At 41.1% G+C, this 14,177-nt stretch overlaps 1 protein-coding gene across 1 annotated transcript in view; it reads left to right on the forward strand.

Annotated features, from left to right (window-relative positions):
• The first annotated feature begins 3,724 nt into the window (after positions 1-3,724).
• Positions 3,725-14,177, forward strand: part of MOV10L1 (Mov10 like RISC complex RNA helicase 1) — a 34,402-nt gene continuing 23,949 nt past the window's right edge. The window contains exons 1-5 of the mRNA XM_056846485.1: positions 3,725-3,854; positions 7,738-7,928; positions 10,005-10,145; positions 13,353-13,489; positions 13,606-13,768. Of these exons, the coding sequence (XP_056702463.1) occupies positions 3,729-3,854; positions 7,738-7,928; positions 10,005-10,145; positions 13,353-13,489; positions 13,606-13,768 (758 nt within the window). The 5' untranslated portion in view covers positions 3,725-3,728. The remainder of the gene's footprint in view (positions 3,855-7,737; positions 7,929-10,004; positions 10,146-13,352; positions 13,490-13,605; positions 13,769-14,177) is intronic.

Genomic DNA, 14,177 nt, shown 5'->3' on the forward strand with positions numbered 1-14,177 from the left:
CTTTGTAACCCAGTTTTAAGGGTGGCTCACTGCGGAAGAAGTCCCGACAAGTACGGCGGGACTTCTTCCTCCCTAGTAAGTATTCGTAGGCTTGCACGTGAGCTGCTTACGTTGTCTGGGCCGCGCCAAACGGTTCGCAGCTCCCCGGTTCGGTTGTGTTTTAAATAGTGCCGTTATCAGGCGCTCTGGGGGCTGCTGAGAGACCCCGGGGATCGCTAGACCAAGATCCCCTCTTCTCCTCCTCCGCACCAGACAAAACATCATATGACTGTCAGTCACGTGACTTGCCCGGCTCCATAGCCCCGCCCCCAAGTTGTTAGCGCCCCTGCAGTTTTGTCCCCTCCCCATCTTGTTAGCCTTTCTGGTTGGGGGGGAGGTAAACTTATTTCCTTCCTCCCACTCCATCAGGATTTTGTGTCTCCCTGATAATTTTGCTTTTTAGTGACAGGACACCCTGACCGCAGAGTTTACGACATTTGCTCCGCTTTTGACCCATAGGAGTTAATTTTTATTTTTTTGAAATGTCACTATAGAATGCTAAATTTGAGTCCAGTTGCACCTTAGAGACCAACAAGATTTGGGGGGTTATGTCAGAGCTCCCCTAGTCAGATATATACATATACACACAGTGTTCGTGGATTGGGATTCTCAAGTTTTTTGCACCCTGGCCAGTCTTAAAGGTAAAGGTCCCCTGTGCAAGCACCGGGTCATTCCTGACCCATCGGGTGACATCACATCCCAACGTTTACTAGGCAGACTTTGTTTGCGGGGTGGTTTTCCAGTGCCTTCCCCAGTCATCTTCCCTTTACCCCCAGCAAGCTGGGTACTCATTTCACCGACCTCGGAAGGATGGAAGGCTGAGTCAACCTTGAGTCGGCTACCTGAAACCGACTTTCGCCGGGATCGAACTCAGGTTGTGAGCAGAGCTTTTTGATTGCAGTACTGCAGCTTAACACTCTGCGCCACGGGGCTCCTTGGCCAGTCTTAAGGGAGGCTAAATAATATTCTGGCCCTTAGTACTGTCGTGATCAGAGTGCCTTAGTTCCAAGTCAGCATTGCTTCCTAAATTGTGGTATGGTGGTGGTGAGGTATGGTTAATACTGTTTTTATTTTGTGCACCAGTAGTACAATATTACATGTTCCTTTTTTTTAAGGACATGGAATTCTGCTGATCTGATCAAAGGTACATCTGGCCCAGAATCCTGTTTCTTATAGTGGTTAGAAGTTTGTTCATAATCCTCCTTTCTTCTTGAGAAGTAAAGCGGAGTACAGAAATTAGGATGCAGTGCCATAAAAATGAGAATAATGCACATCAAACAGTGCAATAAAACTAGATTACGAAATCAGAGAACAATGAAGTAAAACTATAATGTGTCCAATAAACAGTACAAAGGGGACAGTTGCCGTCTAAATTTTCAACCATTAAAGCTACAATCCTGTTTCTTTTATAAAGAATCCTCTTAAAAAATTTGTTTTACTGAGCCATTTTGCTTTTGTCTTTTCACGTGCCTGTGAGATCTTTGTGGCTATACAGTAATCATTATTTCTCAAATTTATTCCTTCACTAACTTATACACTAGTAAGACAACCTTATGGTAAACCATCTTTGGTTGCCTTTAGATAAAGACTGGCACATCTTAACAGGGTTACTTGCTTTCGTATCTTTGGAACCTAGACATGTTGCTTTTTTAAAAAGCCTTCCAGTAAATCTGGAATAGATTAATTTTAGGCTTCGTTGCTTTTGGCTGCTGAAAAGACTCTTAAGAACTCATGACATTTTAGGCTGATGATATTTTCTGGTCAAGAATCCTGCTGGTTATATAATTATTTTTGAATTTCTTCAGAGGCCTTGTTTGTTATGTGTTTACTGATAGCTGATAGTAAACAGTGAATTTCTAAGAACTAAACTTCTCTGAAGGGACCCCACAGGAACTGGTTGAGTTTTTGTTACTGTTTGGAAATTATTCCTTGAGTGAATGGCTTATTTCAGAAGTGAGGTGTAATAGTAAACCAGCTGACGTTATTTTTGACAAACTGTGTCATGATGTTTTTAAAAGATACACTGGAAGTTTTAGTGCAGAATTTTAACTTTTACAAAGGGTGCTAATAGAAGGACTCAGTATTATTCATAGTTCTCATTTTGAGAGGTTGCTTTAAATTGATTAATTTTCTCCTACAGCCTTTATGGGAAGAAACTTCCCTGGACAAATAGATTGTAGGTTAGGATTAACATTAAAGCTATTTCTACTACCTTGTCTTGAACATAAGGGGTAGCTAGCTAGAAGCGGGTTCATATGGGAGTAGGCGGTCCTTAAGGTAGGTTGGTCAGAAGCCATATAGGGTTTTAAAGGTCAATACCTGCACCTTGAATTGGGTCTGGAAGCTACATGAGAGCCAGAGGAACAAGGCTGGAGTGGTGTCCCTACAGCGCTCTCCAGTCTGCTTTCTGGCTACAGCATACTTGATCAACTGTGGCTTCGGACCACTCTTCAAGGGAAGGCCCATGTAGAGCATACTGCCGTAGTCTAATCTAGGTGTTTCCAGGGCATGTACCAGAATGACAAGATCTTTTTTGCCCAGTAAAGTCTGTAGCTGGCTCATCAGCCAAAGCTGGAGAAAGGCACCTGCTTATTCACCTGTTATCCCCCAAAAATAATTACTTTCTATCGTTTTCTTTGCCCCAAGAAAAAAATTTTTTGCCCTTATTGTGCTTTCAGTAGGAAGTTTAGTTTAATAACTTTATTTAAAAAAACAACAACCCAGTTGTTGTTGTATGTGGTAACATAATCTGTACACGATTATGTTTACGGGACATATGGTGGTGTACAATCTGTATTCTGATACATTCTCACTTTTGTTTTCAAATACAATTAAATGTAATTGAGGTTTATTTGTAAATGCTTCAATCCGCGTGAGCGACCAGTTAACCTCTAAAGCAACAAATATGTGTTACTGTGGCCCAGAAATACATGGGGAGGCCCCCTGAAGACTTTTTTAGTTTTTCCAACGGAAACATTGGAAGTTTGGGGAGCATGGGGGGGGGGACTATGAAATATCTTCTCCTTTGTAATTAACTGTGTGATGACTAAAAATTGCAGTAATTTCATTCATCATACTTAAAGCATGTGAAAAGGTTTCTGTTTCTGAGCTTTTGGCGGCCGGGGACGGCATGGCCGCGGCACAGCTGTGGCAGGCACCTCCTAAGCTGTTCCCTGGCTGCCGAAAAGCTTTAAAAAGGCTTTTTATTTTTTAAATGGGACTTTTGCCCCATTGAGAACAGTGATGCTGTGCCTGCAAAAAATTACCGCCAGTGTGCTGCGCCGAAAGGGGACAGGAAGCTGCCTATTGGCAGCTCCACCCCGGGAACGCCCCCTGGGACGCCAGCAGAAGGCCAGCCGGCATCCCTGGGCTAGTGCCCGGGCCTCCCCATTGGCGTTGGGACCGCTCACCGCTGTGTAAGTAGCTTGGGTGCTGGCACGGGGGCCCAGCACCGGCGCAACCCCTTTTTAGCCTTCTGAGGACTTTCATCCTTGGAGGTCAGGAATGGGCTGTTTGTGGTTTTGTAATATTTTAACTTACAGAAGCCTTCCATAGGTGTTAACGTTATTTTGATGGAAATATGTCTGTCACCATAGCAAATTCAGTAATTTCTGTCTCTCATTTTTTTAGGTAGTAAAGAGATAAAAACAATAGAAGGTGTAATTACAAGATTTTGCCTAGATTATGGGATGATAGATGATTTGGTTTGTTTCACCCATGATGCTGTGATGTGCAATGTGCCATTGCAAGTTGGACAAAGAGTCATAGCTCTTGTAGAAGAGGATAAAACCACTAATGGATTAAAGGCAATCAAGGTATGATACAAATGAGTGTGAAATTTGATTGAGTTTTTGTTACTTTCCAGAAAAATTGACGTCTTCAATGTTTTATGTGGTGGTATATCAGATTGCGAGCACAGTTTTTCTGCATATATGCTCTATTCAAGGGTAACCTACTATGGAAAAATCTGAACCTGGTTACAAGTATTCAGCATGCCCATTACCCTCCCTTTCTGTTCAGAGTAAGTAACATCTGATCCAAGCTGTGCCATATTTATGTGGTTTCTCCCTGATGCTGTGATAGAAAACTCTCATTCTTTCTGATGGATTGGGGGGCGTGTTAAATGAGATACTAGGTTCAAATAAAGTAAGTATAGTTTAGTTCAATTTGTAGTTTCTCCCCACAGTGAGGACTGGGTGGGGGTTAGGATTGTTTACCCAGTTGGTTTTTCTTTGCTCATAGTTAATGATCTAGTTATTTTTTAAAGCCAAATCTGGAAACAGCTATTTTCTAAATAGTTATTCCTCAAAGCTATAGAAGTTCTTTGGACAGTGGATATTCTTTAGCCATGTGTGATATATCTTATTAATGAACTGTCTGAAACAGTATTAAAAAACCTTGCCTGTGAATATTTCCTGTAGGAAAGTGTGGTTTTTGTTTGCTTTTACAGGTCGATGCTGTCTCAGATAAATGGGAAAACGGTAGCAGCATGCTTCATTTCGACTCTGAACCGAAAACGTTAATTGGCACTATTACATCTGTTACTGCACTTGGTGGCTACATCAATCAAACAATGTCCTTCTCCATGAAGGAGGTTCTTGAAAGTAACTGTTAGTTTTTCTTGGATTAAGGCTTTTTTTAGATGTTAAATAGCACTGAAAGTAGTGCTAATCCTTAATGGCACTTCTTATGCTCTCTTCCCCTATGAGCATTCTATAATCCTAACTAACATAACATCTGCAGAAGTTGAGCATCTGGCACCTCCCTTAAGGTGTGCATAAATTAAACCAATAATGATGTCGCCAAGGCAATAGTCTCTATTTTGCACCACTAACCAGCTCTCAAATCTTCGGTGCATCATTTAAAAAAAATTAACGTCCTTTTTTTGTTTGGGCCTAGTACAACCTGATAGCCCCATGGAGCCACAAAGTCCTGAGATGAACCAGTTGGGAGAGGAGGGGTCAGCAAGGGCATACTGGGAGGCGAAAACAGCCCTGGAAAAGGGCCCCACTCCCTGAGGCTTACAGCAGAAGCTCGCACCCACATTACATGGGCTGGGGGGAGGGTGTCACCAGCTCATGGTAGTGGGCTGGGGGGGTTAGGCTTCCAGCCCTCCAGAATATGGCCACACAGCTCTTGGCATTCAGTATGGATGTGGAAGTCTTCCAGCATTATAAACCTGAAGTTCTCCAGTAGTAGACCAGATACTATATCAGTTCAGCCGTGCCTGTGGGATAGTATGATAAACAACAAACCAGTAGAATCCCTGATCTATCCTTGTAGCCTGCCAGTTCAGCCAGTGAAGGCCAATCCGTCTCTGTGCTGGGCATGTGTGAAAGAACAGTACAGAAAGGATTATTACCACACCCTAACAATGCTCCCAATACAAGGTGGCTGATGGACAGAATACCCACTTGTATGATTATGATGATCTGCATGGAATGTGATTTAATATTTCAAAGGGTATTTAAAAAGCTGTTCTAGATAATTCCTACTAAGTTATTTCTATTATATGAATTTTTGGATTTTTAATCTCACCTTATTTTTAAATCAGTAAAGCATACGTGTACACAATCCTAGGAAGGATCCCCTGGAAAAAAATAATTCTAACTTTGAAACTGCCAAGCTTGCTCAATAATGTGTTGGTAATATTATCCATTTGTTATTGATGAAACAATGAATATTTATAAATAAAAATTTCTGGAGGAAATTAAGCATTAGAAATTTTCCTCCCCATATTGTTGTACAGGGGGAGACAGTGCTTTGGGTTGATTCAGGTCCCAGGTTACGAAGGATTTAATAAGTGATAGCTGGCACCTGGAATTGAGCCCAGTAATGTCAAAATATGTATGATATGCTCATGCCAACCCATGCCAAGTAATAAATAGGCCAAAATATTTTGTACTAGTTGAAGATTCCAAGTTAACTGCTGGGCAGCCCCCCGTTGAGTGCTATGGAAGAGAGGAAGATGTTGATCTCTGAACAGCTTATGGCATTAGATGTGATAAAATACATATGGACTGTTGACATTTGTGGCATTTTCCATTTTGCTGTTTTGAAGTTTTATTTCCAATGTCAGATAGAACACCAAAATTAATTCAAGTTCTGGTCTTATAACTATGTATTGATCTTGTTCTGTGCCTTGTTTTCATATCATGCTTTGTTCAAACTGATTCAAACTTTTATTCCTCCTCTCCAAACCTTTTTGTCATTTGTGCTGGTTTTATTTTTAAGACTTTGAACCTTACAGAGGTGATTGGGTACAAGCTGAATATGTTATTAACCCAACAACTTGGAGCAGTGAAGCAGTTTCTGTTAAGCCCTTGAGATATAAAAGAATTGACAAGGTAGGCATATTGCCTGATCTAGTTTTGGGGAGTGGTTACAAATATTTTCTCAAGTGTTGTAATGTGAGGACAGCGGGTAACTTTAGTAACTTCTACACTGAGTAAAACTTTAAAAATTGAGGTTCTCAAGTGGAAATCCCCATACAAACATGAAGAAATGCAGTTGTCATGGCTTTCCTCTAGGCAATCTGTCAGCTTTAGTTCTGTTAGGGCACTAAAGGCTTCTGTTGGGGAGAAATCACTCTGCACAAGGCTGTGGTTGCCAGCATTCCTTCTAGGAGCCATTACGTTAAAGCTGCTATGTAAATGTAAATTTTACATTTACACTAAACATTAAAATGTTAAGCTTATCCTACATAAGTGCTGTAAGTAGGCCTGAGTGTCTGGCAGTCTTCCCTAAATTCTAAAGGACCTGACATTTCTAAACTGTGTGCTCTGCTGGCAGTTGCTGAGCGCTTGAATGCGTAGTGGGAGCTTGTCCAAGACCAACTCCCAATCCCATCATGACTAGAAGTGAGGAGATATGGTAATGTTCAAGCATATCGTCTGCCGTATTGCAGTAATTTGAAATGTTCTTCCATGTATTGGCGTTGGAGTGACCAATACTGGCATCCTGGAATCGGTCTTAAACCAATATTTAGTAAATTTAATATTTAGTATAGTTTATTAATTTATAGGAAAAGACAATAAACTAGCTATGCTGATCTAATAATTGGCTACTGAAAACAAAGTGCAGTACTGCATAATGGAAAGTTACAGTGGTCTTGCAAAAATGGCAGCATTTAGCTGTTGCAAGACAATAGAGGTTCATCTGTAATGGGATATAAACACAGCCTGCTTCCCTTATTTGTGGAACATGGTGCCAGGTAACTCTTGAACTGAACTCCTGTTCACCTTTGCACCTACATTTTGGGCATCTCGGTGAACTGGCGCTTTCTCCCTACACACACATACTGCACGTACAACTAAAATATAGAATCTTGGTTCATGGGGAAGAAGCAAGCCTCAGTTCACCCAGTTGCCTACAGTTGGATAGTTTTACCAATTAGAGTTTGAGTTAAGGCTTTTAAGACCAGGAAGTGTTTGATTGCACTTGGCACTTGATTGGGGGGCAGGAGAAGCAGAATAAGCACCAGCAAGCAGAGTTTATGCTCAACACTGTCTGACCTCTTTTGTGGAGACAGCTGGATGTAGCCGAGATTCTTCCTATATGAAGAGTAATTGGACATTTTAAGATACTGTTCTATCCAGTAACCTCAGCCTAAGTATTCATTAAGTAATGTAAAGGGATATTTTGCTTTTTGCTCTTAATAGTTTTTATTGCATCTAATGCTAATTGTAATCGTTGCAGGTTCAGATTTCCAGTGTTTGTGGAAGAATTGGTGTGGTAGATAACAGTGTGTTTTTCACTCTGGATTCATTGATACTTCCTGATGGTTATATGCCCCATAGGAATGATCTGGTCAATGTGGTTGTGGTGGAGAGTAATCAGTCATGTTATAGTTGGAGAGCGCTTTGCATGAGTCCGTCAGAAAATAACAGGTAAATCTTGTTTCATTAAGAATCCTCTTGTTTGTCCTTGAAAAGTTTCTTGTCTGTGAGAAAACAAGTGTGTTGAGAGAGTAATTAGATTGCAGTTTCCTCTTGGGTTTTCTGAGCAGTGTAATCTGCTAAAGACTAGTTTGGAAAGCTGTCTTTGTTCTATTGCAGGGTATTTTATTGTTAGAACAGTAAAATCATTTGGGTTCTTGAAAAATGTGTAAATCTCTTTCCAGAAATGTAAGTTCTCCACCCATGCCAAGGATATCATGTGCAATTTAATGTGTATTGAAGCAGTCTTGCAGATAAGTTCATAAGAGCTACTAGCATACCCAGAATGTTGCTGCATCCTAAAGATGCATCCATAAACATAGAAGCCATGTTCAAATTCACAATTAATGGACAGAAGTAGCATGCATATTAGAAAGCACAAGCAGGTTGAAATGCCGCTGTAAATTACCCACACATGCATACAACATTCTTGCATTGCATGATTCTGAGTCAGTTAAAAGCCAAAAACAATTTTTTGACAGACTGGCAAAGGAGTTCTTCCACTAACTGAGGTTCAGAACAGATGAGATGTTCCCTATGGTTTTTTTCAGGAACTAAAGTTCAAGTGCATTTAGACGCAAATGTGGATTAAGGTCAGGAAAGAAGCGGGGTTTAATCCTAATACTCTGTGCGATTTCACCTAGCAGCAAACTCCATTCATTAATCCTACAAGGAAAAAAGATACTTTCTTCTCCCACCCATACCGAGTTATTTTTTAATTTACTAGGAGCACCAGTGAGATGCTGTGCTGTGTTAGAAGGATTAAAACTAGGGCTGTGCACAAAAAATGATATTTTTCAGATTCAGGTATATTATACCCCCCCCCCCAAATTTGGATTACCAAAAAATACCAAATCCCTAGACACTTATGGATTTTTTTGGGGGGGGTCCCTAAATTTTTCTGCTCCATTGTACATTATGGGGAGTCTTTCCAGGGCTTGAGGGGAGCTGTTTTTTAAAGCAGAGGCAGCAAATTTGCAGTATAGCTGTTAATTACTCTCCTTACAAGAACCACTGAGTTTGGTAAAATTAGGTCAGGAGGTCCAATTTTATTGGCCCCCAAATGGAGGGGAAAATGGGGGGCAATAAAATTGGACTCCTGACCTAATCTTTACCAAATGTGGGGGTTCTTGTAAGGAGAGTCACCGGCAACTATGCTGCAGATTTGGTACCTGTACTTTAAACAGCAGTGCCCACCCACGCACCCTGAGCCCTTGAAAGATTCTCCAGAGTATGATGGAAGCCTTTTTTTCCCTCCTTCTTTGCATCTGTGGGCGCGCTTTAACAGTAGCTGGCAATACTGAATTCGGATTTTTCAGCTACTGTTAAAAGAGCACCATTTTTTTCAGCTAAAAAAATGCCAAAGGTATTTTTTGGCTTTTTTCGAGTTTGGCAAATCGATTGCACACCCTCATTAACACTCCCTAGGGCTGTGTATGCCTGGAAAGTAGTTCAGAACACTGTGAAGTCCAAGACTTTCATCTCATATAGTTTAACATTGAGTTAATTTACTAACTCTTGATCAGCTCGGGAAAAATGCAAAGGGAGCTGCTATTTCTAAAAATTAAGCAAGAGTAGTTTACCCTGTTGCAACAGAAAAAAACTTGTGGCACTTTAAAGACGTAACAGATTTATGGTAGCAAAATCTTTCATGAGCTTAAATCCTCCTATCAGATTCATGAAGTGACAATCCAGTCAGCAAGACTACACAGAGAGAGATTTTGACATGAGTCAAAATTATATCGAGATCATTGATAGCAGCTTTGGTTTGTGATAAAACCAGTTTATTAGTCTTTAAGGAACATTCCTCAACAGATTTTTTCTATTAATTCAGAAGTAGGAATAAAATACTGTTTCTATTCAATATTTGTCTCATTAAAAATATACTGAATAAAATTCTTTAACTCCTGCTGGAGTTGCATTTTGGCTATTAGTGTACATATAATTGGTGGCGACAGCTTTGCTTTATTTGGAATAATAAACTGTGTCTTGTGATGCAATGCAAGTTCTAATTCTGTCTTTTTACAGGACGTCTTCAGCCAATGGAGTGAACTTGAATGAGCCATATGAAAACTTATTGAAGGACAAAGGAGGTCTCTGGGTGTCAAAAACAACAGACTTTGGAACACTCAAACTAGGAGAGAAGAAAAGCATGGAAGTCTGGATTGAGTAAATTGCTTTCTTTATTGACTATTTAGATTTTTCCTTTTTAACTATCCAGAGTCAGATTTGAACCCTAAAACATAATGCACGTCTTCATAGTGAACTTGTGCTGTGGATTATCTAGATTTATTTGTGTAAGTGTATTTTAGGGGAATGGATATTTTGAAGATAGGAGGGATAGTGAAACTGACAGTGTACCTTTTGGCAGTAACTGCAGCATATCTATGTTTGTGTATGTGTCAGAGAGACAGAGTACAAGAAGTGAGCTCTGACGAAAGCTCATGCTAGAATAAATGTTGTTAGTCTTTAAGGTGCCACTGGACTTTGGTTTTACATTGCCTTAAGGCTAGTCCAGGGGTCGGCAAACTCATTAGTCAAAAGAGCCAAATATCAACAGTACAACGATTGAGATTTCTTTTGAGAGCCAAATTTCTTAAACTTAAACTATATAGGTAGGTACACTGTTTATTAACTTAATAAACTTTAATTAAAGTTTTAAGTCTTAATTAAACTATAGGTACACTGAATAAAACTTGATATCATACTTAATAGTGATCTTATTTATTGATAAAAATTAAATTGTAAGTCCCTGCCATTTCCCCCTCCCCGTCTGGAGTCCTCGTCTGGAGCCTTGGTCTACTGCCATAAAAGCCTATTGGTAGACCTGGCCTCCGGCTGAGTCCCATTGGGAGGCCAGGTCTACCCATTGGCTTTCTTGGCAGTAGACCTGGCCTCTGGAGGCCCATAGAAGCCAATTGGTAGACCTGGCCTCTGAAGGGGGACTTTGTGGGTAGACGTGGCCTCCCAATGGGACTCAGCTGGAGGCCAGGTCTACCAAAGGAAGCCCACCCCGCCCAACAGCTGATAGGCGGGGGGGCAGGAACCGCCGAGCCGCCCGCCCATCAATCGCATGGCTAGAGGGGAGGGGAGGCTTTAGCCTCCCAACCATTGAGGGCAAGGGAAAGGGGGACCTGGCCATTCTCCACGGTGGGGGGGGAGAGACAGCGCGCCCGCTCTCTCTCTCTCTCAGGCGCGCCGGCTCCGCAGCCCAGCTGCCGGCTCAAGCGGGCGCAAGAGCAGGGGCTCCGATCCAAGTTCGGAGAGCCGCACTCAACGGGCCAAAGAGCCACATGCGGCTCAGGAGCCGCAGTTTTGAGACCCCTGGGATAGTCCAATCTCATCTGATTTTGAAAGCTAAGCAGGGTTGGGTAGGAGACCACCAAGGAAATTCAGGATCGCTATGCAAAGGTATTGAATGGCAAACAACCTTTGTTAGTCTCTTGTCTTGAAAACCCTATGGGATCACCATAAGTTGACTATAACTTGAGGGCACTTTCCTCCACCACCACCACCACCAAGGAATCTTACATCGCCAAGAAAGCCAATTGAAATGATGGATTTAAATCAGTTCTCTGTTTATTATTTAGAGAGAATATATTTAGCCACTTTTTCAAGTTAACAAAAACCCAGTCAAGCTGAAAGCGAATTGAAGATAGTCACAGATTCCCTAGAATATAGGGCAGCAATGGAGGTGACTTGTCATCTTGTGCTGGCAGCAGTTACTAAGAAGTGATTACAAACAAGAGTCTTGATATAATAAGGGTTTTGCTTGCCTGTTAACAACCCTAGCATGATGTTTCAATATGTTAGCATGCACAAAGCTGTAGAGAGGGAGCATACAAAAGATGACACAATATCACCAATGTAACCCAAACTGGGAATCCTTTATTCACTCTTCACACTAACATTAAGAGGTAAACTTAAGTAGGAGCTATGGTTTTTAAATATTATGTATAATTTTATATTGTATATTACTGTTGGAAGCCACCCTGAGGCCAGCCTGGCTGGGAAAGGTGCAGGGAAAAAGTCAAATAAAATAAACACATTTTTTATCTATTTATAAATGATTTGGATGAAGGCATAAAGGGGATGTGTATTAAATTTGCAGATGATACTAAATTGGGAGGGGTAGCAAATACGGTAGAAGACCGAGCCAAGATGCAGGATGATCTTGACAGGCTGGAGAAGTGGGCTAGATCTAATAAAATGCACTTCAACGAAGACAAATGTAAAGTTCTGCATTTAGGTAGGAAAAATCAAATGCATAATTATAGGATGGGGGAGACTTGTCTGAGCAGTAGTGTGTGTGAAAAGGATCTTGGGGTCTTAGTAGACCAAACACTGAACATGAGTCAGCAGTGTGATGCGGTAGCTAAAAAGGCAAATGCAGTCTTGGGCTGCATCAACAGAAGTATAGTGTCCAGATCACGCGAAGTGATGGTATCACTTTACTCCGCTCTGTTTAGACCTCAACTAGAGTACTGTGTTCAGTTTTGGGCACCACAATTTTAAAAAGATGTAGACAAGCTGGAACGTGTCCAGAGGAGGGCAACAAAGATGGTGAGGGGTCTGGAGACCAAGTCCTATGAGGAAAGGTTGAAGGAACTGGGTATGTTTAGCCTGAAGAGGAGAAGACTGAGAGGGGATATGATAACCATGTTCAAGTACTTGAGGGGCTGTCATATAGAGGATGGTGCCGAGTTGTTTTCTGTTGCCCAAGAAGGTTGGACCAGAACCAACGGGTTGAAATTAAATCAAAAGAGTATTAGGAAGAATTTTCTAACAGTTAGAGCTGTTCCTCAGTGGAACAGGCTTCCTCGGGAGGTGGTAAGCTCTCCTTCCCTGGAGGTTTTTAAGAAGAGGTTAGATGGCCAACTGTCAGCAATGCTGATTCTGTGACCTTAGGCAGGTGATGAGAGAGAGGGCATCTTGGACATCTTCTGGTCACTGGGGGTGTGTGGGGGAGGTAGTTGTGAATTTCCTGCATTGTGCAGGGGGTTGGACCTGATGACCCTTGTGGTCCCTTCCAACTCTATGATTCTATTCGGATAATTTGTCTGTACCCTATTAAAGTACTGCCTAGTGTAATCATCAGCTCAAGTTTGAAACTTCTCAAAAATCTTGACCTTATATCTTTGGTGGCTTGGGACAGACACTGTGCTTGTGGTGGTTGAATTTCTCCTAGCCCATTAAGTCAAGTGTCATTCTGATATCTTATGAGTGTTTATTTAATTTTTAATTGTCCGGGTTATCTCAAAACACCTGTTGTAAAGATGGGATAAAATGATTGGGAGAAAAAAACCCAGAATGATCATCTCATATCTTGGAAAACTTTTTCAAAGCCAACATTAGGTCTCAATGTTCCCCTTTTAGGAATAAAGGACAAGGAACACACTGTTTAATTAGCTGCAAATTAGGTGGCTGGGAAAAAGAGAAACAATTTTGTCTTCAAATGCCAAGAGAAGACCACAAGAATTCTTCAGCTTCTCTAACATCAGCTATTACACCAAGTAAATCTCCATGAATATTTTAAACATTATGAATGGCTATGTCTCTTCTGTCCCTAAAAAGCCCCTGCATGTCAGACTTGGTGTGATTTGGCTTAATTTGATCTATCTTTCTGTAGAAGTGGATCTAAAGAAAATTGGAGACCAGGATAAGTCCATTATTGGAACAGCTGAAAAACTAAACAACGAAAAAGAAGTTATAAAAGGAAAAACAGGGCCCAGTATAGAGATTTCTCTGCCTCCTGGTACAAAGACTTGCATAGTGATTTTATGCACGGCAAAGTAAGTACTGGGTATTAGTATAAACACGTTTGCAACGTAAGTAGATTATGATTTATTGGGGGGGGGCAGAATTCAAACTGCTAAAGGGACTTGGGGTGGAACATGCACACTGAACGCACAGTTGTGCAAATCCCAAATTTGATATAGTTGTGATTAATGCCAGACAAAAGATGTCTAATTAGCAGGTGATTTCCTTAGGGAAGTAGCTGCCATCCACTAGGAAACTCTTTCACTCACTGGTGAATTACTCATAGTTCTAAACTGCTAAAAGTACTACAACAGACTCAGACTGTGCAATTTGAACCCTCGCTATAATCTCAGTTTACAATCCCATTTTGTGTGGAACAAACCATTCCAAATCATCCCGAAGATATAGCACAAACCAATAGCAAATACAGTGGGAATTGTT

This window comes from Euleptes europaea, chromosome 3 (genome assembly GCF_029931775.1).
Source record: "Euleptes europaea isolate rEulEur1 chromosome 3, rEulEur1.hap1, whole genome shotgun sequence".
Classification (NCBI taxonomy): Eukaryota; Metazoa; Chordata; class Lepidosauria; order Squamata; family Sphaerodactylidae; genus Euleptes; species Euleptes europaea.